The 27,489-nt window shown below is 41.4% G+C and overlaps 1 protein-coding gene across 8 annotated transcripts in view; it reads left to right on the top strand.

The window, feature by feature from the left end:
• Nucleotides 1-27,489, top strand: part of KCNAB2 (potassium voltage-gated channel subfamily A regulatory beta subunit 2) — a 189,977-nt gene that overhangs the window by 116,948 nt on the left and 45,540 nt on the right. Inside the window, exon 1 of one of the 8 annotated variants that reach the window (XM_063436202.1) lies at nucleotides 26,385-26,909. The exons of 6 other annotated variants lie outside the window; for them this stretch is intronic. In XM_063436202.1, the coding sequence (XP_063292272.1) occupies nucleotides 26,698-26,909 (212 nt within the window). In that variant the 5' untranslated portion in view covers nucleotides 26,385-26,697. Of the gene's footprint in view, nucleotides 1-26,384; nucleotides 26,910-27,489 lie in introns of those variants that run through there. One more of the 8 variants, XM_063436203.1, reaches the window with a different exon arrangement.

Genomic DNA, 27,489 nt, shown 5'->3' with positions numbered 1-27,489 from the left:
CTGTTCCTTAACTTATCATGCCTTGCCTGCGGAAATACGTGGAGACTTTTTTTTTCTAATTTCATATATGTTGCTAACAAATTTTTTTTTGTTTATTTTTTTTTTTGTTAATTCAAATCTACTTCAGCAGTGTGGACGGAAGCCTTGCTGTTCAGTTCACTGGTAGTTTCATAGCATCCTGCATTGATGCATTCTTATTACACAATCTGCAATAATCTACACAACCTCTTGATAGAGCCAAATCTTTGAAAGCTCTCTTGCAAGTATTGTTGACAGATCGTTCAGGTTTTCCTGGACGCTCATCACTTGTTCATGACAGTGTATAGAGAATTCATATACTGCAGGAGGGAAAAAATCATTTAAAAAGGTATTGCTGCATTGCTCAATCCAATGGTATCCTTCTTATAATGTGGGCATTTTAAGCAAACGTTCTAGTTACAATGTTGCCAAATATGTTACCGACTGCACAGGTTTTTTACTGAGAGAGCCATATCTAGAGCACACAAGACTCTCGTAGTTATTTAAATCCAGAGACAAAAATATAATGTGGAAAATAGTCGAAATGTATAAATCTGCAATAGGCAGGTTACAAAGACATCTGTATGGCATGCCTACCCTTAACCTAGGAAACAGAAATATCCCAAGGTAAGGATAACTTATTACCAAATACTATACTTCCATAGAACTTGTAAAATGAAAGATGCAGTAATCTAATAATAATCAGTTTTTTATTATTAGCTTACTGCATCTTTCATTTCATAAGTTCTATGGAAGTATAGTATTTGGTAATAAGTTATCCTTACCTTGGGATATTTCGGTTTCCTAGGTTAAGGGTATGCATGCCATACAGATGTCTTTGTAACCTGCCTATTGCAGATTTATACATCTCTACTATTTTCCACATTATATTTTTGTCTCTGGATTTAATACTAGTGTGCTACATTAGACAATATTTTACTTGTATATCGATTTGCCATAGCAACTCATTTATTGGTTAAGCTCCTGGATTCTTGCTGCTATTTTTAGAGTGCAATTCCTCCCTTATACACTGTTTCTATAGGTTTTGGTGGATTCCTATATTTTTCCAGTTTTAGAGCTTTTAATACAAGGTCTTGTTTCCCTCTTTTTTTATTTTACTTTTTGTATTAGAATCTATCCTATCTCGTAGTTATTTGCTAACATGAGAATTGTCAAGAATTCTAATTTAATTTCAAATTTAAATCAGCTTCTCATACCGACTGCGTTGGAATTTCATTAAATTACCAATGCAATCCAAAGATACCATATATCATAAGACAAAGGTCTTAGGTGGAAAGGTCTTAGGTTGGCAAAAAGCAAGAGCTCCGCTGTCAACTTTTGTCCAATCCCAGCAGCTGTCGCAAGTGACAGCAGTGGGTCTCAGGCATCATCTGCTCATCACGAGATGTAATCTATGGCGGAGGCTCCTGCACTCTTGCAGGGTTCTCCATAGACCTCAGTGTCGTGCTCTTGCGGCTCTGGTAGGTAAAGTGCCAAGATCTGAAGTCAGTCATCCGTAAGAAGATGGCTGCAGTCACGAGGGGACAGCTCCACGTACATATGCTTACCTTCCAATGAACCCTACGGCCACCGGACCTAAATCAGAGATGTCACCTTTGGCGACTAGTCTGGCCTTCAATTTTAAATTTACTTTGTATTCCCTCTGTTTTTCCAAAAGTTCTTACTTGAGTAAATAATAATTTTGAAGACCACCCTCACACAGGCATATTTGTCAAATTAACAGAAAGATGTATAGCCATGTGTACAGTGATAACAAAAAAAATAAAGTTTTGATATTCATGTAGAATATTGTTTTTTATATCATAGATATGTTAAATGCATATATTTTTAAACTTGGTGTGCCCTCCCTTTTTAAAATAAAACAAAAGGCAAAAATTCAGGAGGATCTCTGTCCAATACAATGCTTCTCATGGAGAAGCATCGAGAAGTTATGCCATATGAATGTATGGCAATTGCCGCACTCATACTGTGCGTGAGGATGCCATACATGAAGACCAGGTAATCAAACTGCAGGAACAGGGTCTAAGCAGCAAAACCACTTAATCAATGTAAAGTGGTATTGGTGCTTAGTGTCCCTTTAATGGGCAAGTAGTGTAAATGTGTGTGTCTTTATTAAAGCATTTTAAACATACATGCAATCTTGTCCTGCAACTCACATTATACTCTTGTCTCCATGTGACCAGCAATGCAGTGCATCAATTCTGCTGCTTTAAAGGACCACTATAGGCACCCATACCACTTCAGCTTAATGAGGTGGTCTGGGTGCCTGGTCCAGCTAGGTTTAACCCTTTTTTCAATAAACATAGCAGTTTCAGAGAAACTGCTATGTTTATGTTTGGGTTAATCCAGCCTCTAGTGGATGTCTCATTGACAGCCGCTAGAGGGCTTCCGCGCTTCTCACTGTGAAAATCACAGTGAGAAGACACCAGCGTCCATAGGAAAGCATTGATAATGCTTTCCTATGGACTGGCTGAATGCGCGCGCGGCTCTTGACGCGCATGCGCATTCAGCCGAGGAGGAGGTGGAGGGCTCCCAGCCCGGCGCTGGAGAAAGAGGTAAGTTTAACCCCTTCCTCTCCATCCAGCCCGGCGGGGGGGGGGGGGGGGGAGGGGGACCTTGAGGGTGGTGGCACCCTCAGGGCAATATAGTGCCAGGAAAACAAGTATGTTTTCCTGGCACTATAGTGGTCCTTTAACCTAAAACTGTTAATTCTCTTTGAATCCCCAACAATTTATACAATGGAGAATAGCCCTGTCAATATACATTTACTCCAGAAGCTACATTCTATGCATGTTTATTGCTGAGTAGCTTAATGGGACACTATTGTCACCAGAACCACCACAGCTTAATGTAGTTGTTCTGGGGAGAACAATCAGTCTCTGCAAGCATTTTCATATGAAAAGGCAGTGTTTAGATTACTACCAAGGGACACCTCTAGTGGCAGTCACCCAGGCGGCCAATAGAGGTGCTTCCTGGGTCTCCATGAAGCTCAGTCCAGGTCTCATGCTGTAGTCCAGATAATAACTGGTAACTAAGGAAACTAGTTGTTTTGTTTTTTTTTTCCTTGGTGGGGATAATACCACATATGCCAATTGGATTGAGCAAACCTAATTTTGCTCTGAAGCACGTGAGTAGGTTTTTTATTACTTTTACAATGCTTTACACTCTAAATTTATGGAACACACTATTGTGTTTTATTTCTCTGTTATGTATTCATGGAGGAAAATTCACATCATCTATATGCTAGAGTGGAAACCATATCACTTCAAGCATTACTTATGGAGCCTATACGTAGGCTTCATAATATGTGAGTGTACACCAATATACACACCTTCTTATTAGCTCAACATACTACACTATATACTTTTATTTTGTCTCTTATATTTTTATGAGGAGACACATCGCTGTAAGTTGTTGAAGAATCTGTACCACCATATATCCATAGGTGGGGATCAAGTCAGAGCTGTATTTAAGCTCCCTGAAAGTGTGAGTGTATACTTTTTATTTTTCCTTACTCTACTTTTTTTTGTCATTACATACATTCCCTAAAGGACACTTCAGGCGCTACACTTTGTTTTTCTGGTTTTTTTCCTACGCCCTACCGAGCAAGAGAGACTCAATTTTTGGTGAAAAAGCTGCATTTGGACTAGATCAGTATTGTACAAGATTTTTTTTTTCTGTTTTTTTTTCCATGTAAATGTATTTATTGATAAATACAGAGACAAACTCTCTCGCTCACTGACACTTTCTCTCTAACAAACACAGGCATACAGTTTTTTTATGAAATAGTCAGGCTAAAACTGCTATTTCTGTGGTTGGCTACATTCTTTTCCACTACCCTTGTTCATGCCTGAATCTCTTCAACAGCATACAAAGCACATTGCAAGGGAATGTGTCACTCAAACTGCTCCACCTGTAGACAGCCCTGCCATTCATTCCACTGCCGTTTTTTTGTTGTTTTTTTTTTTCATTTTATTCAAGATAGATTTCAACAACAAATATGAGTCTGCAAACCCAAGGCTACAGCAGCCCACCATGAAATCTCCCAGTTGACCGGTCTGGAGGTTCTGCTTGCACAGCATCTGTCAGTAGCAGTCAGATCCCTACCTGACCAGAAAGTGGTATGCCAGTCATTATCCTCTCATTCTGGTGAACTTGGTCTCCTTTTATCACCATGTACCCATGTGAAACCGAGTTTTCAGAGATAAGTAGTTTACTTCTACAGAGCAGTTCCCCTCATCACATGCATTGTCTGGTGCCTGGTTCTCTCTCTTTTTTGGGGAGTCTGTGTCATGCAAAGTTCTAATGGTTCCTGGAACAGACCCTTTCATGCAAAACTGACAGCCAGCAACTTTGAATTCTTAGACTGACCCGACCATGCAACCTATGATAACGTTTCTAAATTACAAAACATCTCCTATGCATGACTGTGGAGAAAAGTATTTAGCTTGGCACAGTTCAGTACTCCCTGGTAACGTTTAGTTAGAACTGAGAGGCAGCTGGCAAGCCATTAATTTTGCATGGATCTTCAGAATGCAGTGCAATGAGTGCTATAAATTATGCAGGGCTTTTTGTGTTAGATTTTTGATTGACATGGAGGCATTTGGAATGGAGTCATCTGGTTATCAAATTAGTGACTGCTAAAGAACATTATTAAGAAGTATGTCGTTTATCATTTATTTATCAAATAGATGTTCCATCTGGTGATATCTGAACTACTGCTGGGTGGTTTGCTCAAAACAAACTGACACTAATGATTAAAAAAAAAACTATGCATGTATGTGTTTGTGTGGTATGTATAGGTGTATTATTATTAGTAGTGGAAATATTAAGCAGATTTTATATATAAGAGGATAAACTTTTAATCGTCTTGTTTGTTTTTTTCTTTGTATATGTAGTGTTTTGTATAATGGGGTATTCCAATTATCTTCAGTATATAGCTTGTTCTATAATATTGCAGGTGATAAATCGTTCAACAATTGCCTTATTTCAAAGCTGCATTGTAACCCACCTCACAAAATGAGTCTTTCATGAAGATGGAATCTTTATTACTCATTTTGTCTGTGTTGAAATTTCAGTGAAATTTCAACCCAGTCAAGAGATATACTGAGACAAAGTAGGGACTACTTTGTCTCTGTATATTTTCTACACCTGACAGTTCTAGACAATGGGCCGAGCTACACCCGTCTAGAAGTGTCAATCTCCCGGTTGTTGTCTGCTTCTTCATAGCCATAACCAGGCTGTGCCATCTCAGTGTTGATTTGCATGGTAATAATACCGAATGTTTTCCTTCGTCACCTAGTTTACTCATTGAATACCTTCGAGCTGCACTATTTGTTTTTTAATGTGTTTTGTTGGGCCAGATTGTACTTGCCATCAAACATACAATACAATGACTTATCCCGTACATCTCGGCTAGGATTTTCCCATAAATTCATTGCTGTACTTGCTATTTTTGCATAAGTTCCAACTCATTGTAGGTTCCCTATTATTGATATGCAAGTTTTTGATACCCATATCTTAGTATGTCTGCATAATAGGGCCCCATTTTTCATGTTTACCTGCATGGCATAGCCAAAATCCATATCTGTACAACTCTACAAAACGTCCTCTATTATTGCCTAATTTACATCGATATTGTTTATGTTCTCTTTAACGTACATAGGTTATGCATTTACATGCCGTACGGTGCAGTATCCCCAATTTATACTTCTGTCTCATATTCCTATTTGTTTACAATCATTGTCAACAACGGCTGAGTTTTTCGAAGTTGTAAAAATGTTTATCTCTAATGCGCACTGTACGTCAATACCATAATAAAACTTTTTTTAACACAAAAGTGACTAACAGTGAGCCAAGATGGACGCACTCATTTCTAGGATAGAGTGGCATGAAATTCTACGTTTTACTTTATTTTTTACACCTCACAAATATATGTTTGTTACATATAGGGAATAAGTACGACACAAACATTAACCCCTTAACGACGAGTGACGGACAAGGTCCGTCACTCAGGGGAATGCGTTAACGACGAGTGACGGACCTCGTCCGTCACCCGTTAAAATTAACCCCAGATCGCCGCAATCGCGGCGATCGCGGGGTTAATGGTGCTCCGGTCTGCCTCTGCATTAGAGGCAGACCGGGAGCACCGGATCGGGCTGTCAGAGTACATGTGCCCGCTCTGACAGCATGCCAGAGCGGGCACATGTGCTGTGTATACTCACCTCCGCCTCCCTGCACTTCCTGGTTCTGTGTGAAGTGCAGGGAGACGGATCTTCAGTGATCCTGCCCCCTGGTGGAAAGAAAATATAGTAAAATTAAAATCCCCCCTCCCTTTACCCCCCCTTTACCCATTTTAATAAAAAATTAACCCATTCCCTGCCAATTGATCACTGACTACAGTGATCAATTGGCAGGGATTACATTTTACCAAGATCTGATTTTTTTTTTAACCCCTGAGGGTTAATTCTTTTTTTTTTTTTAACCCTCAGGGGTTTAATTTATTTTATTAATTAATTTAAATATTTTAAAATTATAAATGTAGCTAGCTGGGGAGGGTGGAAGTTAGTGGGGAATTGGGGGATTTAGTATTACGCTAACTAGGGGTTAACGTTAAAAAAAGTTTAAAAATACGCTTTAAAAAGTTAAAAAATTAAGTTAAAAAAAAAGTTTTAATAACATTTAAGTAAAAAATGTAAAAAAATAAACCCTTTACCCAGTCCAAATAAAAATTAACCCCTTCCCTGCCAGTCGATCACTGCCTACAGTGATCAAAATACAGATCACAGTATTATACTGTTCTAATTTTTTTTTTAACCCCTGACGATTAACTTTTATTTATTTTTTAACCCTCAGGGGTTAAATTTATTTAATTAACTAATTTAAATATTGTATAATTAAATATTTTGCTAGCTGGGGTGGGTGGGAGTTATGGGAAAATGGGGAATTTACTGTTAGTGCTGCTTACTGCTAGTTAGGGGTTAACGTAAAAAAAAAAAGCTTAGAAAAATGTTAAATCTGTAAAAAAAAGTTTTACGAAAGTTTAGGAAACTTTAAAAAAATGAATAATCAAAACAAAAGTTTAAAAAATAGTTTTAAAAAGTAAAAAAAGTCTTAAAAAGTAATAAAATACATTTAATAACGCTCATTACCACTACACCTGGTACAAGCTAGCGGAAAAATGATCCCACGCTAAGGTTCAAAATATGCCTTTTGAAATACCCTGGGATGTCTTCTTTAAGAAATGGTATGGCTTTATGGGGTATTTGGTTTATATAGCCTGGTAAAATACTCTAAAATGGGACATGGGCACAGCGTAAAAATGTAAAGTTTGAAAAAAAATGGAATGGCTGTGTCCCAAATGTGCCCCTCCGATGTCCACATATACCTGGCAAAGGTACATACGGGGGTATTTTTGTACTCAGCAGACATAGCTGAGCAACATATGAAGTATTATACAGTGGTAGTATACATAAGGTTTGCAAAATATACTGTGCAAACTCACTTTGTGTGTCAAAAAGGCAGAAAAAACGCTTATTACCACTACACCTGGTACAAGCTAGCGGAAAAATGATCCCACGCTAAGGTTCAAAATATGCATTTTGAAATACCCTGGGATGTCTTCTTTAAGAAATGGTATGGCTTTATGGGGTATTTGGATTATATAGCCTGGTAAAATACTCTAAAATGGGACATGGGCACAGCGTAAAAATTCAAAATTTGAAAAAAAATGGAATGGCTCTGTCCCAAATGTGCCCCTCCGATGTCCACATATACCTGGCAAAGGTACATACGGGGGTATTTTTGTACTCAGCAGACATAGCTGAGCAACATATGAAGTATTATACAGTGGTAGTACACATAAGGTTTGCAAAATATACTGTGCAAACTCACTTTGTGTGTCAAAAAGGCAGAAAAAACGCTTATTACCACTACACCTGGTACAAGCTAGCGGAAAAATGATCCCACGCTAAGGTTCAAAATATGCCTTTTGAAATACCCTGGGGTGTCTACTTTAAGAAATGGTAGGCCTTTGTGGGGTAGTTTGAATTTAAAACCTGCAAAGATGCTTGGAAATTGCACATAGGCCCGGCGTCAAAATTCAAAGTTCGGTCAAAACTGATATGGCTTGGTCTCCTATATGGCACTGTAGCTTCACAAAATAGTGCCATAGACATACAATGGGGGTGTCCTTTTACTCAGAAGACTTAGCTGAGCATAATTTGGGGGGTTTGAACTTAGTGGCACACATGAAATATACAAAATGCCCAGCAAAAATGCAATCCGTATGTAAAAAAATGCACAAAATTATTTTTTACCACATACTTTGGCATGTAATGGTAAAAAAATGGGGGCATGTTAAGGCACAATATGCACCTTATGAGATACCCTGGAGTGTCTTCTTTTACAAATGGTAGGCCTTTGTGGGGTGTTTTGAACAGTAAAACTGTTATAATACCCCAAATGGAAGCATAGGCTCATTAAATCCGTCTCTCAAAATTCTACTGTGAATACTGAAAAGGACAGGTCTCCTGTATGGCACTGTAGCTTCACGAAATAGTGCCATAGACATACAATGGGGGTGTCCTTTTACTCAGAAGACTTAGCTGAGCATAATTTGGGGGGTTTGAACTTAGTGGCACACATGAAATATACAAAATGCCCAGCAAAAATGCAATCCGTATGTAAAATATGCACAAAATAATTTTTTACCACATACTTTGGCATGTAATGGTAAAAAATGGGGGCATGTTAAGGCACAATATGCACCTTACGAGATACCCTGGAGTGTCTACTTTTACAAATGGTAGGCCTTTGTGGGGTTTTTTTGAACAGTCAAACTACTATAATACCCCAAATGGAAGCATAGGCTCATTAAATCCGTCTCTCAAAATTCTACTGTGAATACTGAAAAGGACAGGTCTCCTATATGGCACTGTAGCTTCACGAAATAGGGCCAAAGACATACAATGGGGGTACCGTTGTACTCAGCAGAAGTAACTGAACACATAATAAAACTTTGTACAGGAATAGCACACACCAAATTTACAAAATACACATGAGAAGTTCTTTGTTATAAGTTTGTGTGCGAAAACCCCCAAAAAACACAATTTTACTCCAATATTTAGCAGAGGTTGGCGGTAAAATGGCTACGTAGAAAGTGTCAAAACAACCTTAGGTAAATAGCCTGTGGTGTCTACTTTATATAAATATATACTTTTGTGTGGCAATTTTGTTTTCTTTTATGGCTATTAGGCTTACAAGACAAACATACCAAATTCTAAAATCGCTCCACATAAAAAGTTTATTTTACTCCTTGTGCTTTGTGACCTGTAACTACCAAAAAAAACTGAAAATCCCAGACACATTATATATTCTGTAATTCAGAACAACTAAATGAATTTATTTTTAATTACTTTCCTTAACCTGCACTAATTATGTACACATTATTATTGCAAAAACTGTAAAAAAAACACACAAAAATTCATTTTTTTGCATATTTCTGTATTTTTTTTATAATAAATAAGCATTTATATATACATGTGTTACATCAAATTAAAGCCCTTTCTGTCCTTTAAAAAACGGTATATAATATGTGTCGGTGCAATAAATTAGTAAAATGCAAATTGCAGTTGAACGCAAATAGCAAAAAATGCAAAAAATGCCGTTGTCATTAAGTGAAAGACAAGCTTCTGAAGCTCTGTCCTTAAGGGGTTAAAGTTCCTGGCAACTTACCGTACTGTATGAAACATTATTTTGGATGATGGTGCGATTGTTGTCAGTGTGGGGGTGCTTGCAAGTACTGCCGCTGCCGTACTTGTAGCCCGTCTTGATACCAACAACACAGAGATTTAGAAGAATAAGAAAAAATCAGATGTCTCTAGATTAAAAAGGTAACATCAGATAAATGGCCTTAACTCTGTTTGACAAATACTCACAATGTATTATTAATGTAATACCTGGGTCGGATGAATAGTTTAAGGAACTTTTGACTGTTCATCTCAGTTAACTTGTTTTGGGGCTGGAGTCTCTGGGTACCCACTTACCCGAAAATGTTCAACAGTTTTTAAATAGTTTAACACCCATGCGAGTCTTAATAGATTATGCACTGCCTCAATTCTTCAGATGACCCGAGAGTCTTAGTCATATACCCAGGGCTGTATTTACCACAAGGCATTTGCCTAGGGTGGCACTTTCAGGGGGACGGGAAAAAACGCAGTCCCATACGCCCATGCAAGTTATTTGTTTGCCTTGTGTCCTGAGGGGCCCAAGAGCTGGCGGCCCTATAGGTGTTAAACTACTAATATTCTAGCTGGGCGGCGAGGGAACTATGTCCTTTTAAATGAAAAAAATATATTAAAAATTGGTGAGTGTATGAGAAAATGTGTGTGTCTGTCAATAAGTGTGTTTGTTTCTGTCTGTCAGTGTGTGTGTATGTGTGCCTGCCTGCCTGTCTGTCAGTGAGTGTGTGTGTGTCTGTCAGTCAGTGTGTGTGTGTCTGTCTGTCAGTCAAAAAAGTGGCCATGACACGAATTGGTGGGGCAAATTTGCACTTATCCAAAATACACCACTGCATATACCTTTACTATTGTTGTTTTCTACCAAGATTCAGGCCTGCGAGCCAAAAAGCTATACACCAAAACATGGACATGTGAGTCCGAAATTTGTTGAACCATAACTTTACTTTTGATTCCTATGCCTGAGACTTGCGTGTCTCATTGTCTTGCTGCATGCCTGCCATACATGACCGCTGACATGACCCGAAAACTAATAAAAATTATATTTACAAATAGTTTAACGCCAAATTTGGGTCCCCAGGCGCCAATCCTCTCTTCTCTACTCAGCTTCTCTAATAATAAGTAATTGTTGCCTTGGATGCTCGTGATAAACTGCAATTATTGGCTGCCACTTTCTAGAAGCAGTACCCATTGCAAGAGTTACTCTATCATCCTCCATATACCTCAGTGTTATATTCTCATGCATGTGACAAAGGCTCCCATACCTTCCAACTTCAGCATCCCAAGAAGCGGGATACTGGTGGGATGGCATCAAGTGAATGGCCCAGTGATGCAATTGCATCTCTGGCTCCACCCCAAATGGGTGGTTCCACTAAAATTACTATCAGGTAAGCCTAGTATTAACACCAAGCTGCCTGTTCATAATCTTTGGACCGCTCAATGAGGGCAGACCCTGCAGGAACACTATTTCAGTATTCTTTGCAGGGTCCTAATGCCCTGAAAATATCGCAAGCATATCTAATGATGTGTTTGTGCTATGCTTGTTGGGCACAGTTCCCAGGTGTCCCCCAAAGGTCGTGACAGTACTTGAAAATTGGGATTGTTCTTTCAAAATCGAGAAAGTTGGGAGGCCTGGGCTTCTGGTGAATGAAGCACCAGTAGCTGTAGAAAGTAGATGGTGCCCACAAAGGAAAGATTCAGGTGAGTATATCTCCCCTCAGCTTCATTCCTTCACCCCCTGCCCATGCCACAGTGCAGCGAGAATGGATATGACCTTAACAGATCAAATATGCAAAGACCTTCAAAGGTGACAGCCATTTAAAATGACAGATTGAATGTCAGAATTAATAGAGAAATAACATAATTATTGTGTTTTATTTGCTGTTACATTGAGCTGCTCCCTTCTCTTCTTATCGTTCCTGCCTTGCCCGCCATGTGAAACTCTGGCAAAGTTCTCCTAACCTGCTGCCTGTTCTACCTACATGACTTTACTCTCTAATTAGTAGCAGGTTAGCAGTATGTTTCATGTTCCAATGAATTTGCCATGCCTGTTAGCACTCTCTAGCAGTATAAGCCCAAACTCGAAAGGGGGGCTCGCTGATTAAAATGTAAACAGATGTGACCCACATCAGACCTCGAGCAGCTGTTAGATTTATTTATTGTCACTAAAAACTACTTGTTTAATCCTGTGTTCAGTAGCCCAAAATATGAAATTGGATTTATGAATTGAAGTTTTAATATTGTGTTTGTATTGAAATAAAAAACCCATGGTAACTTAGAGTACAAATCCAACTGACGTGAAAGATATGAACTACTTAAATCTGCCGTCTACATGATCATAACTGCCCATATCATATTTGTTTATACCAGTGATGATAAAAAACCAACAATACTGACACTCATAACTGACCAAGCCTTTAACCCCTTAAGGACGAAGTCAATTGTACAAGTTCTAATCAAAACAAAACTTGGGTTTTTGTACTATAGGTCTGCCAACCATAATTTACTTCTTTCATATTTAGTGCACCCACACTTTTATTACCGGTATATATCATTTTTTTTCAGGAGAAATAGGGCCTTCGTTTCACATAAAATATTTAGATATGAAACATTTTGTAGGAATAAAAACTAAAATAAAGTATTGGAAATTAATAAATTTTGTTCTGCATGGCATTTAACTGTGAATGTCCTAATACCGTTAGATTTTATTGCATTAAAACACACATGTTTGTGTTCAGCAATGTCTCACGAGTACATCAGTACCCCCCTTGTGCAGGTTTTATGGGGTGTTGGCAGGGCCGGTCTTTGGGGTGTGCAAGCTGTGCGGCCGCACAGGGCGCCATGCAGCCGACACAGCTCCAACCAAGGAGCAGACTGAGCCCTCAGGAAATTGAGCCCAAGGCTTTTGGAGGTCTGCCCGTGTTAAACCCAGCCGGCTCACTAGCACTCAGGGCCCCTGTCAGCAGCATTACCGAGCCCATAATATTAAAGATGTAGCCTTTCTCCCTCTGCTGATCTTAGTGTTCCATTTCGGTGTGTAGAAGGGGCAGATATATTACATCACATAGCCCCACACCTCACCCATGCGGCGTGGCTTCAGTGTGGAGGCAGGTTGTAGTAGTCACCAACCAGTTCCCCATAAAGAGAGCTCAGCCAAGCTACACACTACGTGTGGTAGGGCCAGTTGCGTACTAAGATTGGGGGGTGGTCTGCCCCAGGTGCATGAACCCTCGTCTGGGGGCTGGAGGGGGCTGTGTGAGCTGTATGGCTGCACAGTGCCCCATGGTAGATAGGGTGCTGGGCGGCCATAACAGCTCACACATGCAAAGACTAGCTGAACTGGCAGCACAGAAGGAAAGTGGGGGCAGAGCCAAACCGACAGCATGGGCGGGGCTTAATACAGCCCTTACCCGCTGCTGTTACTGCTGCACATGGAGATGCAGCAAGAAGGAATCCCTGCATCTCCACCTAACTGGCTCAGGGAATCCACTCCTCCTCCAGCCCACACTGTCTGTAAGTAAGAGTGAGTGTGTGTAACTGCCTGCCTGTAAGTGTGTGTGTGTGTGTGTGTGTGTGTGTGTGTGTGTGTGTGTGTGTGTGTGTAAAACTGGCTGCCTGCAGGGGCGGACTGAGAACCCTCAGGGCCCACGGGCAAAATAAATCAAGGGCCCCCTTACAGGCCCCACCCATGCTCCGTAGCAAGCCCCACCCTTGTCCCGCCTCCAGCCACACCCTACACAATCTTTAGACACAAGGAACAAAAGTGCAATAATCCCCTCAAGGCCCCAGTAGAGACTACAATTGAGGGCTAATGGGCCATGGGGGGGGGGGGTCTTTCTAGCAGAGGCTATCTCAGTGTTATTTAGAGAGTGTTAGAAAGAATCTACTCGAGCCCCATTAGAGACAACAATGGAGTCTAATGGGGGCCTGGAGGGGGGTCTCTCCAACACTCTGGTTCCTATTTACAATATAGCAACACAACATAGCTTGCTGATACCTAGGCCAAGTTGGCTCCTCCAACCTTAATTACTGTTGCTGGAAGGCTGTGGGCTTGCTGGCTGCGGCTGGCAGGCTGTGGCTTCCCGGCAGGCTGTGGGCTTGCTGGCTACTGCCGGCAGGCTGTGGGCTTGCTGGCTACTGCCGGCAGGCTGTGGGCTTGCTGGCTGTAAGCCTGTGGCTTGTTGTAAGTCTGTGGGCTGGCTACTGGCCTGTGGCTGGCTGCTGGCCTGGCTGGCCTGTGGGCTGGCTAACTGGTGGCTTGGTTGGCTTGTGGGCTGGCTGGCTGGCCTGTGGGCTGGCTACGGGGGCACTTGTAGATTATTTAAAGAAATAATCCATGCACAATAACCACTGCTGCTCTGTGTAGTGGTTATGGTGCCAGGAGGGCCAGGACCCCCTCCCAGAGTAAGTAGTCAAACCGTTTAAGAACAGTTTGAAAACTTACCTGGGGTCTGCTGGGATATGGGGCTGTAGTAGGGTATAGGAGCAGTGGTGCAATGTGTGAGGGGTGCAGAGTGTGTGAAAGGTTCAGTGTGTGTGTGTGTGTGTGTGTGTGTGAACATATAGGGTGTGTGGCAATGTTAGTATGGGGGGCTGTGTATGGGGGTCTGTGTATGTGTGTGTGTGAGGCAATGTGTGTAAATGTGTAGGGTGTGTGTGGGGACAGTGTGTGTGTGTATGGGGGGCAGTGAGTGAATGTGTATGGTGTGTGTGGGGGGGGGCAGTGTGTGTATGGGGCTAGAGTTCACTCTCACTACTGCGACCACCAGGAATCCCTGGTGGTCGCAGTGTTGAGAGTGAACTCTAGCCCGTAGCTCCAGGGCTAGAGTTCACTCTTGCGAGAGCCGGAGCGTTGCCGTGGTAACTGCGGCAACGCTCTGTGCTTGCGTGAGAAGGACCCAGAGAAGCTGCAGGCTAAGCTCCCGGGCCCTCTCTTCTTCCCTCCCTGCCAGCTGCCCGCACGGTGCCTGCAGACCGGGGAGAGAGATCGGCTGGGGCGATCCACCAATTATATATACAGCCCTACTGTGTGCCTTTTTGTCTCCCCCAGTCCCTCTGTATGTTTCTTTCTCCCCCTCACTGCTCCTCTGTGTCCATGTCTCCCCTCTCCTTCCCAGTCTCTCTTCCCCCTCTGCCTCTTTCTCCCCCTCCCCTTGTGGGTCTCTCTCCTTTCTCCCTGTGTCTCTCGTCCCCTCTGTCTCTTTCTCCTCCCTTTCCCTGTGTCTCTCTCTACCCCACATCTCTCGTCCCCTCTGTCTCTTTCTCCCCCCCTTTCCCTGTGTCTCTCTCTACCCCACATCTCTCGTCCCCTCTGTCTCTTTCTCCCCCCTCCACCATCTCTCTATTCCCCTTCTTTCTCCCCCTGTGTCTCACTCTTCCCCCCTGTCTCTCTCCCTCCTTTCCCTGTGTCTCTCTCTACCCCACATCTCTCGTCCCCTCTGTCTCTTTCTCCCCCCTTTCCCTGTGTCTCTCTCTACCCCACATCTCTCATCCCCTCTCTCTTTCTCCCCCTTTCCCTGTGTCTCTCTCTACCCCACATCTCTCGTCCCCTGTCTCTTTCTCCCCCCTTTCCCTGTGTCTCTCTCTACCCCACATCTCTCGTCCCCTGTCTCTTTCTCCCCCTTTCCCTGTGTCTCTCTCTACCCCACATATCTCTTCCCCTCTGTCTCTTTCTCCCCCCTTTCCCTGTGTCTCTCTCTACCCCACATCTCTCATCCCCTGTCTTTTTCTCCCCCCTTTCCCTGTGTCTCTCTCTACCCCACATCTCTCGTCCCCTGTCTCTTTCTCCCCCCTTTCCCTGTGTCTCTCTCTCTACCCCACATCTCTCGTCCCCTCTGTCTCTTTCTCCCCCCTTTCCCTGTCTCTCCCTACCCCACATCTCTCTTCCCCTCTGTCTCTTTCTCCCCCCTCCACCATCTATCTATTCCCCTTCTTTCTCCCCCTGTGTCTCACTCTCCCCCCCTGTCTATTTCTCCCTCCTTTCCCTGTGTCACTCTCTCCCCCCCTCTGTCTCTTTCCTTCCCCTCCCCCTGTCTGTTTCTTCCCCTGCCTCTATCTTTTCCCCCTCTCTGTTTATTTTTCCCCCTCCCATTTACCAAGAGAAGACTGAAGGGGCCGGGTACATGCTGGAGCCGCCGGGCCGGGTGGCAGCCTCGCCGGTCCGGCGGCACTCCTGTCAGGCTGTCAGTAACGCTGAGGACGGAAGGAGGGGAGGAGCATGTCTCTCTCACATGCTCCTTTGCGGTTCCCACATCCTGTGCTGGGAATTGTGGGAACCGCAAAGGAGCATGTGAGAGAGACATGCTCCTCCCCTCCTTCCGTCCTCAGCGTTACTGACAGCCTGACAGGAGTGCTGCCGGACCGGCGAGGCTGCCACCCGGCCCGGCGGCTCCAGCATGTACCGTGGCCGGCCCCTTCAGTGTGCCACCGGACCGGCCACCCGGTGGCATTTACATGCACAGATGCCGAGGCCGCGGTGGGGCAATCCGGCCCTGCCGCCGGGCCCCCTGATGGCGGCTCTGGCGGCGGGCCCCACTCCCAGCCGGGCCCTCGGACCATGTCCGAAGTGCCCAACTGGTCAGTCCGCCCCTGGCTGCCTGTAACTGTGTGTGTAACTGTCTGCCTGTAAATGTGTGTGTGACTTTCTGCCTGTAAATGTGTGTGTGGGGCTGCAGGGATTTTGTAGAAGGGGCAGAGGTTTTGTATTGGGACAGTAGTCTTTATAAGGGGCCTGACAGTGGGGGGTGTGAGGGGTTGCCAAGCAAAGGATCCGCCCCGGATGCCAAATGCTCTAGGTAAGCCCCTGGGTAGGACCACAGGGGATAAAAAAAAAAATAATAATTGTATTTTGAAATTTTACAAATATTTATTTTATTGTAGCTGGCGGGAGAAAGACAAAGGAAATAAGATAATAAGAGTGACATAATATGAAGGGAGCTAAGGATTGAGTCTGATTTAAGGAGGAAAGAGGAGCAAAATGAAGGACGGGGGTAGAGAGAATTGGTTGGAAAATAAATTGACATACACATAGACCCCATAAAAAAATCTCACACTACTTAACACTACATGTACAGATACTGACACAATACAGAAATACACTCTTTTATACATGCTGTTCAAATACATCCCCAAATTTAAACACTGCCACCTTACAGAAACTTATATCTACAGCCACAATCCACATTCACACACACTTCCATGCTACACAAGTACAACCCCAACTTTATACACCATGCTACAAAACACAGGCCATATTCACACTGCCATGCTACACAAACAACATCCCTATAATTATTTAAAGGGTTTCTCAAACTCTTCTCCACAATTAGAATCACTCTTCTCCACAATTAGAATTTTAATAAGTTAAAACTTATCTTGAATCCAACGCCAAGCAAAGCTCCCGGCATAGAGCTCCCTCCCCCATCTGATGTCACAGGGAGCCTCGCATGGTCAAATCGCAGGCTTCTCATAGAGAGGAAGGGGAGGGGAAGGTTTTTAATTAAAAAAGAAAACTCAAAATAAAGCACCCATTGAGTGGGATTGAGGAGAAAGTAATCTTCCCCTTGCAGGTGCTCTGCCTGCAAGGAAGAAGATTATTATGTATGTTGCCAGCGTGTTGTGCACATTGACAGATGTAAATTTTTCACAGAGTTGTGATTAGGTAGCTCAGAACATATGTGCTGTAGGTGTAACTAGCCCTCAGCACACAATTACAAAGAACTCTGAATGTGCAGTATTTCAAAGCAGGAACACTGCACATCCAGGGTCCTATCACCATGACCACTTAAAATTAATGAAAAATGAGGCAATATGCCCTCATGCGGAGAAAGGAGCAACTGAGTGAGGGGGTGTGGCCAGGAAGAGGCGCTGTGAAGATTTATCGCACAGGACGTCCAAAGGCCTAATGCCGGCACTGGGTGTTGGAAAGTTTCAGGGTCAAATATAGGGCTTTCCCCTTTTTCAGTTTTTACACATTACATTTTTGCCAGGTTTGTTTGCTGGGCCTATGTTACCTTTGAGACCATATAGCAGCCCAGTAAGGAAAATTACCCCTTTTACCCCTTTTATGGCATACCCCTTTTATGGCATAGACAACCCAGAGTAATTCAAATGTTCAGTCTATTTTAGTAGCCACTTAGTCACAAACCCTCGCCAAAGTTAGCGTTCATGTTAGTTTTTTTGCATTTTGCACAAAAATCTTCAATTTTACCGATGATATTATCAGCATTATATATTTTATTGCTCTAAAACACTCATATTTGTTTTTGGAAATGTCTCACGAGTACAACAATATCCCTCGTGTCCAGGTTTCATGCTGTTTTGGACTCGCCCATTCCCATTTTTACACTTTGAAATTTACCAGATTGGTTATGTTGCCTTTGAGACGGTATAGCAGCCCAGAAATAATAATTACCCCCATCATGGCATACAATTTAAAAAAAGTAGACAACCCAGGGTATTCAAAATGGGGTATATCTATTCTTGTTTAGTAGCCACTTAGTCACAAACGCTGGCCAAAGTTAGCATTCACATTAGTTTTTTTGCATTTTTCCCACAAAAACTGCACTTTTACTGATATCATCATCGTTGTGACACATTTTTACTGTTTTCAAACAGTCTCCCGAAAACAACAGTACAGGTTTTGTTGGGTTTTGAAAAGTTACAGGGCTAAATATAGGGTTTGCAAATTGAATTCTCTGGGCTTTCTGCCTGGGTTGTTAGGCAGGTCCTTCAAATTATAATTAATAAAATTACTAAATTATGTAAAAAGATAAATATACATGTAGAATTTAAATATATATGCATAGATACGTGTATATGTAATTATTTATGTAATTAAATAAAAAAAAAAATATATATATATATATATATATATAATATGCCACTGGTACCCTGCACACACACTTTTAGAAATTAACAAAATGCCGGGTGCATATAGCCATAGCCAAAAAAATTGTAGAATATACAGAAAGAAGGCTTGCACTCACGGTCTGTCTCGTTCTAAACTGATCCTGATGAAAGCCACAATGGATGGTTGAAACGTTGATGAATTGAATCATGTTTTAAGAATACTGGAATAAAGAGGATTTTTTTACCATGAGACAGACCGGGAGTGCAAGCCTTCTTTCTGTATAATATATATATATATATATATATATATATATATATATATATATATATATATATATATATATATATATATATATATATATATATATATATATAATAATTATATATATATAATTTAATTGTGTCTTTTGATATATACATATATATATATATATATATATATATTCAAAATAGTTAGAATGAAATTAGATATCTATATTCTTTATTTTTTTTTTTCTTTATTATTTTTATTATATATACAATAATGATTTGATGTTCATTTTTCCAACAGTAGGGGGACTGACTGACAGCCCAGGCAGTCTCCCTGCAGGCAGCTATGCCCGCTATGTGATCGCGCTTTAAGAGCTATCACATGGCCCGGAGGGGCCTAAATTGCTGAGGGAGGACTGCCTGGGCTGTCAGGCAGTCCCCCAGCCGTGGACCACGGCGGAGGTGAGTCTGTGCTGGGCACTGGGGCTGAAGGCCATTACAGCGTTCCATGCCGAGGCAAAGGCTTTAAAGCCCATTAATAGGGGGATGGCATGGAACGCCGTAACAGCGTTAAGGGGTTAAAGAGATGAGCTACAAAAGAACAGAAGGTTGCGCCAGATAAGATAATAATATGAAATATTCACAATAAAACAGTAAAAAATAACCAATAGTCAGAGAGAGACTAAATGGAGTAGTAATACTAGAAATGTCCAAATAAAAGCAAACTTGTAAAAACAGCAGCCAGATTCTGTGGAAGAGTTGTTGTTTTTTCTTTCTCAAAACAGGAGAAAGCTGGGGATCCGTATGAAATACAAGAAACAGAGAAACAACCAGATGGTATATCACAATAGTTTCTAGTCCTAATAGTGCATAGAGTTTATGTAATTCTACTCACGTTTTTATGAGCTAATACCAGCTCTAGTGTGCATGGCATATAATAGTATAATCCCCATGTTCATTTACTGATTTTGACCGTTTGCCCACTGAAAAAGAAATGATCAGTCTATAATTTTAATGGTAGCTGTGTTTTAAAAGTGAGTGACAGAAATAGCAAAACAAAAATATCCAGAAAAACGCATGTCAAAAAAGTTATCAATTGATTTGCATGTCAATGAGTGAAATAAGTATTTGACCCCTTTGACTTAGTACTTGGTGGCAAAACCATTGTTGACAATCACAAAGGTCAGACGGTTCTTGTAGTTGGCAACCAGGTTTGCACACATCTCAGGATGGATTTTGTCCCACTCCTCTTTGCAGATCCTCTCCAAGTCATTAAGGTTTAGAGGCTGATGTGTGGCAACACGAACTTTCAGCTCCCTCCACAGATTTTCTATGGGATTAAGATCTGGAGACTGGTTAGGCCACTCCAGGACTCCATGTGCTTCTGAGCCACTGCTTTGTTGCCTGTGTGTTTTGGGTCATTGTTATGCTGGAATACCCATCCACGACCCATTGTCAATGCCCTGGCTTAGGGAAGGAAGTTCTCACCCAAAATTTGACAATACATGGACCGTCCATCGTCCCTTTGATGCGGTGTAGTTGTCTTGTCCACTTAGCAGAAAAACACCCCCAAAACATAATGTTTCCACCTCCGTGTTTGATGGTGGGGATTGTGTTCTTGGGGTCATAGGCAGCATTCCTCCTCCTCCAAACACGGCGAGTTGAGTTGATGCCAAAGAACTCGATTTTGGTCTCATCTGACCGCAACACTTTCACCCAGTTCTCCTCTAAATCATTCAGATGTTCATTGGCAAACTTCAGACAGCCTGTACATGTACTTTCTTGAGCAGGGGGACCTTGCGGGCGCTGCAAGATTTCAGTCCTTCACGGTGTAGTGTGTTACCAATTGTTTTCTTGGTGCCTATGGTCACTATGGTTAACAAGATCATCCCGTGTAGTTCTGGGCTGATTCCTCACAGTTCTCATGATCATTGAAACTCCACGAGGTGAGCTCTTGCATGGAGCACCAGATCGAGGAAGACTGACAGTTATTTTGTGTTTCTTCCATTTGCGAATAATCACACCAACTGTTTTTTTTTTTTTTTTTATTCCGTCTCTAGCTGTTAAATAAAATACACCTACCATTAAAATTATAGACTGATCATTTATTTGTCAGGGGGCCAACGTTTAAAATCAGCAGGGGATGAAATACTTTTTTCCCTTACTGTATAGGATACGTACGAGATAGTAGTCAGTGGGTATCTCGGCAAAATGGTGATTGTAAGAACCCAAAATAAATAGAAAAGACAACAACAATAGTGCTTCATGTATAAATATAAACCAGGAGTAGTATATAAGAAATTTGTACTCACATTTGACGAAGCAGACAAACTGATCTGTGGATAAGGCATTCGTGGTATAATCCCCTCCTTGGATTTCTTTGGCAAGGTCCTCACTCTATCTCTGTGTTTTAATCAGAATAAAATGAGCAAATCAAGTGAGGAGTCTCAGTGCCCTGTCCCTCCGCTGGGACTGATGCCTCTAGTGGCTGTCTTAGTACTGCAGTGTAAACATTGCAATTTCTCTAAAACTGCAGTATTTTATATTGCAGGACTAAGTTTGACTGGGACACTGCACCCAGACCACTTCAAAAAATATATTGCATTGAAAAATCAACACTACTCATAAACACCACATATACACATACTCCTACAGTCACACAAAGATACACCATACAAAAACATACATTCAAACAAACAAACACTGCTTAGTACTAAATACAACCCTGCAAGCATGGGAAAATGAGGAGCCCAAGCTGTCAAAGCATTGTTGGAGCTGCATGACAGTGGCGATCTACTTTTTGGCCACCCTTGCGATAAGAGGCACAAAAAAAAATTCTTGCCACATGGCCCTCTCTTCTTTAGTGCCGTCACTGTGATGGGGTGTTGTAGGGTGTGATTGCATGCCAGTGAGGGCAAGCTAGGGGACATGTTCCAGGGGGCCAAGGCTAATGCTTGCCCAGGGTCAATTTAGTATTAAAGATGGCCCAGATTTATCCAATACTTTTAAATGATGTTCTGCCTTTTTGTCCCTCCTCTATAAATTGCAAAAATGTGCCCTTTACAAATTTGTAGTTTTTTTTTTTTTTTTCTTTTTTTAATACCACCAGTCCAGCTGTCCATCATCTTCCTGTGCAGTGTAATCCGACTACTGCAGAGATTCCTAAACGAGAGGTCCTCTTCCTCACTGTTCCATTACCAACATTGCCCATACATCAAATCGTTACCATTCAACACCTTCTGCAGTTGGAAGTTACTCATTCTCTGGATTAGGCTAATAATAATAATACAGGAGTAAAATGATACTTTGTGAACTCTTCCTTTTGTGCACTGTGACAAACTCTGATTGTAGCCTTATATTTTGTATGTATGGGCAATTCCATCAGCTATATTGTATGTATGGGCAATGAGCAGGTCGTTGTAATTCCATCAGCTATATTGTATGGTTTTTTTTTCCCCATCTAATCTCTGGATGCTTTGTTTCCCTTTTATAATCCATTCTGTTCATGATCAAGGTGAGATACACTAGACATTACAGCTCCCAAGATAATTTTATTTCTTAATTGAGAGTAGGGTCCTTCTTCAGCAAGGTTATCCCAATTTATTATTTTTATTTCTTTTTTGATTTATTGCGATTTTAAAGAATATGTAATGTTTCAGCAAGGCATGCATAGCATTGAAGAAAAAGAAAAGTGTATGTTCTTCTATATAGGATATTTTCCCCAAACAAATTATAAAGCGTGTACATCCTCATGTATTCTTGTGTTATAGCTTAATCGCTGTGTGTTGTTCTTCTACTCATTTTGCAAGTCAGGTGTTGGTGACGTTTGTCCAGTATCATTGGTAATTATGTAGTATCCCACGGGAAATACCTATAGCTGTAATTAAAGGATTCTCCTGTGTGCTTGTTTTAGTGTAAAGATGTATATTGCATGTGTGAGTCAAGAAACAAAGGTAGTTTTTTTCATATGCGCAGCGTTTGCGGATACCTAAAATCGTATCACAATAATATACCTGTAACTGTTTAAATTCAATGATAACCTTGTAAATGTATCATAAATATAATAGAGCTATGATTTTGGTAGGCAAAATCTTCAAGTCTGATTGCTCACTTTATGGTACTTTTGTCACCAGTAACCCGAAATTGACTAAAACTCCACAGCACTGGCAGGGCTCCCTAATTTATGTGACGACCGACTCTGATACTAGTAAGCCAAAATGGCTTTCAACTTGGACTCGGGCATTTTAAGGCAGGGCAAGCCAATATGAAGGGGCATGCTGTGTCATCATTGGCACGCACTTCACCCCAAAGTGGGCATGTCAGTGGAAGCCCGTCAAGGGCAGCCCATTTGCAGAGACCCGCTGAAGAGCTCTAACATTGGGCAAAACTGCCCTGTGTTTAACGCAGTGCAAGTTATTATAATGATACGTGCCTTCTGTGTTTGCTGGTGACTTGTCTCTGATTTCCTCATAAGTGTAACAAACCAGAGAACACAAAAGGTACAGGGTTAAAAGAGGGTAGAGTGTGTTTGTGGGAGAGACTACGTGCGGTGGTGTATCCTTTTGGAGGTTGCTTGTCATGTTAATGTGTGCAGGATAGGCTAATTGCGGTTCTATGTGCATGTGGGATTGTGTGTGGATGGGGCTGTTCGCAGTCCACTGTGTGTCTGGATAGGGCAGTAGTGTGCGCGGGTGGTTTGGGGAATGGGGTTGTAGTGTATTTATAGATATGAATTATATTGCATGTGCAGAGTGGATAGGGAAAGTAGTGTGTGCGTGTATAGGGACAATGTATGGAAGAATACGGGCTATAATGTGTGTGGGGATAGTAGGGTCTGCACAATGTGAGAGGAATAGCGTTTTTAATGGGGGGTGGAAGAGGGGCTGTAATGAGGCAGGGATGAGAGCTGTAATGTGGGAGGGAAAGGGGCTGCACTGTGTCTATTGGATGGGAACTGTCCTCTATCTGTGGGGGATAGAGGCGGTACTGTGTGTGCAGGGGGGATTGGGTCTATACTATGTATGTGGTGGATAGGGGCAGCACTGTGGGGTGGGGTTAAGAGGTTTTACTCTGGGGGTATGAGGCTTTACTGTGGATGGGTAAGGGGCTGCGCAGAGGGAGGGTAAGGGGGAATTGGGGCTCTACTATGCCTGTGGTGGATAAGGGCTGTACTGTGGAGGTAAAGATCTGCACAGTGAGGGGAGTAAGGGGCTGCACAGTGGAAGTGGTAAGGGGCTGCACAGTGAGGTGATAAAGAGGACATTGTTTTAAATTAGAGGGGGAAGTATTACTTTACTGAGAGGATAGTGGAATGGAATAGCCTTCCGGCTAAGTTGGTAGAGGTCAACACAGTGAGGGAGTTAAAGCATGTGGGGATAGGCTATCCTAGATATAAGATAAGGCCAGGGACTAATGAATGTATTTAGAAAATTCTTATCTGCTGTTATATTCAATGTTTCTGTGCTGGGTAAGGGGCTGCACAGTGGGTTGGTAAAGGGCTGTATAGTTGGGGTAAGGCGCTGTATAGTTGGGGTAAGGCGCTGTACTATGGGGGGTCCTTTAGATATTAAAATACAGTAATAATTAAGTCGTCCACCCCTTGCTATGGCTCCCCTTGGGGGAATAATGGTCCCTGGTCCTCTTGAGCGCTCTGCACCACCAGCGGTGTTCTAACTTGCGGCTGTTCCAAAAGTGTCAGAGGTGCCATAATAACCTGCGGCAACACTCTGATCACTTCTGGGAGCAGTTCACTGCATGCTCCTCGGCGGTACAGAGGGCTGGTCCGTGATGGAAATCTTTTATCTCCCTGCTGACTGCGGATCTCTCTCCCTGCGCTCAAAGAGATTATGTGATCTCCCTGGTCGGCCCATGGTCATCACTGCATGTGTGTGTGTGTATATATTTTATAGATGTATATATAGATGCCTGTGTCTTGGATTAATGTACAAATTTGTTAATTTTGTTTTGTTTTTTAACCATTTATTAGACTTTTACCTCTGCAACAAACGGTTAAAGACAGTGCTTCTTTAGGTGTTCCTAATGAAGCAGCCTGTGCACTGATGGATGTATGCAGGGAGGTTAAAGAGCAGCAGGTGCTGGATTTAGCCTATGGAAGCTATAAATGACAGGCTGTAGGTTAACCATTTCGTAGCCACAGCTCATCCTTTTTTACCTTGTATTTGTTAAATTATATATAATTTCAAACTACCTAGACTGTCCTCACTAACCGGTTAAAGAAAGCACATTCCAATATATTTTTAGCTTTAAAGATCATGTTAAAGATTTTTAGCTCTTTAACTTACACAGTTTTTCAGTAATCTTTGTTTAATTAAGAATTCTTGTCAACAGCCTGTACTCGGCTTAACCCCTGTTCAACTTAACCATTTAGATACATTTTTGGTAGCCTCTGATCCTGTAAAATCTTACTGACAAATGACGGACAATTGTATCCACAAAGTGTGTGTGATTTGATTTGTCATCTAAATATACATGAGTTCATTCTTTTATTTTATTTTTTTTGCAACCTTTGTTTTGGTTGATTAAACATAAATGTAACTTTTATGCATGTGTGTGTACGTATGTATATAGATTTCTTTTTTAAACTACACAGAATGTGTTACAATACAATATTTACCATGTATTAACGTAATACTATCCTCATTTTGTTAATTATATTGTGAATACATATCTCGTGTCCATTGGGTTTTTATACTTTATTTTTTCTGTTTCTTATTTTTTTATTTTATTATTTTAATGTATTTAATATAATTATAGCAGTAACTTCACAAGGGAAAATATTTCTGTAAAACTATAGAGAGAGAGCGAGCGATCCTTATCATTCACATTGTATAATAGCCAGGAGTGATTAGCGTATTTATTTAACACAGCTTCAGTGCACCAACACAATAGCAGTATTCCACTAATCCTCCTGTAGAAGAAAGCACAGTGCATCCCCGTTTACTTAATAATGAATCGCTGAATGTATTCAGTTCAGCTCACTGGTTGACTTATTGACATAAGGAAGCATCTGAATTGCTCAGTATTAGTAGAAGCTCTGCATGCTCTGTACTTCAGAAGTCGACTAGGCTACTCAAAGAATAGGAGCTGCAGTAAACATCTATCCAGCATGCAAGGCAGCAATAACTCCTCTGTGGCATACGGATCTACATCTGTGCCTTTTGGGAGAAGTATGGATCACAGATTCTTGTAGTCTGAATGGACTTGGCTTTAGCTTCTTGGATTTGCTCTTCAACGAACTTAGTTTGAATTTGAATCCTTGGCTTTCGTTTTCATTGGGGAGTTTCGGATGAGACTATTTTTTTATTTGTTGATGTAGCTGTAAACATATGTTGACTACTTTAACACTAAGTTATTAATTTCGTTTTTTTTGTGTGTGTTTTTTTTTGGTTTTTTTTAAACCAACCAGGAAAGAAATATATATATTTGTTTTAAAATATCAAAGCTGTAACTTGAAATCTTTGCGATTTTTGGGGTGATTTTTTTTTTTTTTTTATTTATTTTTTAACGTTTCCCTTTTCTGTGGAATAATTTGTTTTGCGGGAGCTTAGAGCTATTTTACTGCTTTATTTGGAGATCAGATAATAGTCTGTGAAATCCGTCGTCTTATCGGTTACAACTTTCATGACCTTCTTGAAAGCGTGGTCAATAAAAACTGACATATCAATCTGTCTCTCTGACTTGCCTGGATGCTTAGAAGAGAGCGGGTATCGAGGAATATAATTTTTGATGATCTCACAGAGTGAAAGCACGCTGGAGAACTCAACAGAATTACACAAGTCATTCTAAAGAGCACAAAGCAAATATGCAGGTCTCCTTCGCATGCTCGGAACATAGTTTGAAAAACCGGAGCACAGACGATCGGATAAACCGACAGAATGTCAGTAGTCCTAGCCTTGCCGCTCGTACAAAATTCCGGACTGTAGCAATGGTTGCTCGGAGTCTAGGACATCTCTCGGTGCAAAATGTCCCAACTCCAAGTGATTCCAGCTCGCGTCAGCCAGGAATGAAATATAGGTAAGGGACTAAGAGTTGGGTGGCATTCTGTGCCACTATTGTTTGATGTGCGTGAGTGTAAGATATATTGTGTGTGTGCTCCATTCAGTCATTGTAAGATATTGCAGATATAAAGGATTGTGATCTGAGCTACTGCTTCATAGCTGCTGCTATGTGTAACATGCGTTCAGTGGCCGTGTACACATCCTGCTATATCTTTAAATAGAAATTACACATACATCACATTGCAAACACTTAAGGAAACATTAATTGTTTTGTTTTGTTTTAGTTTTTGTGTGTTTTTCTTTTCTCAACCCCAGTCTTTGACCAAATGATAAATTTTGATTGTGGTTAAGGAGAATTGTTGAATTTAATGTGTGTTTTATTGGTGATGCTAAGTATTAGGAAATTGAAGTTTCAAATGTCACATGTCATCTCCAGTTGCCATTTGAGTGATGAACAGTGGGTGAAACCTAATATATTTGACTTTTATAATACCTTGAGTAAAATAGAGTCACTGTGTGTATATGTACATAGTAAATATAAAATACATAGACGGGAAATGTTGACTTTTCCCTCATGATTTACACAAGTTCACGAC

The sequence above is a fragment of the Pelobates fuscus genome, chromosome 11 (assembly GCF_036172605.1).
Source record: "Pelobates fuscus isolate aPelFus1 chromosome 11, aPelFus1.pri, whole genome shotgun sequence".
Classification (NCBI taxonomy): Eukaryota; Metazoa; Chordata; class Amphibia; order Anura; family Pelobatidae; genus Pelobates; species Pelobates fuscus.
Note: the sequence above shows the minus strand (reverse complement) of the source record. Positions and strands in the feature narration are given on the sequence as shown.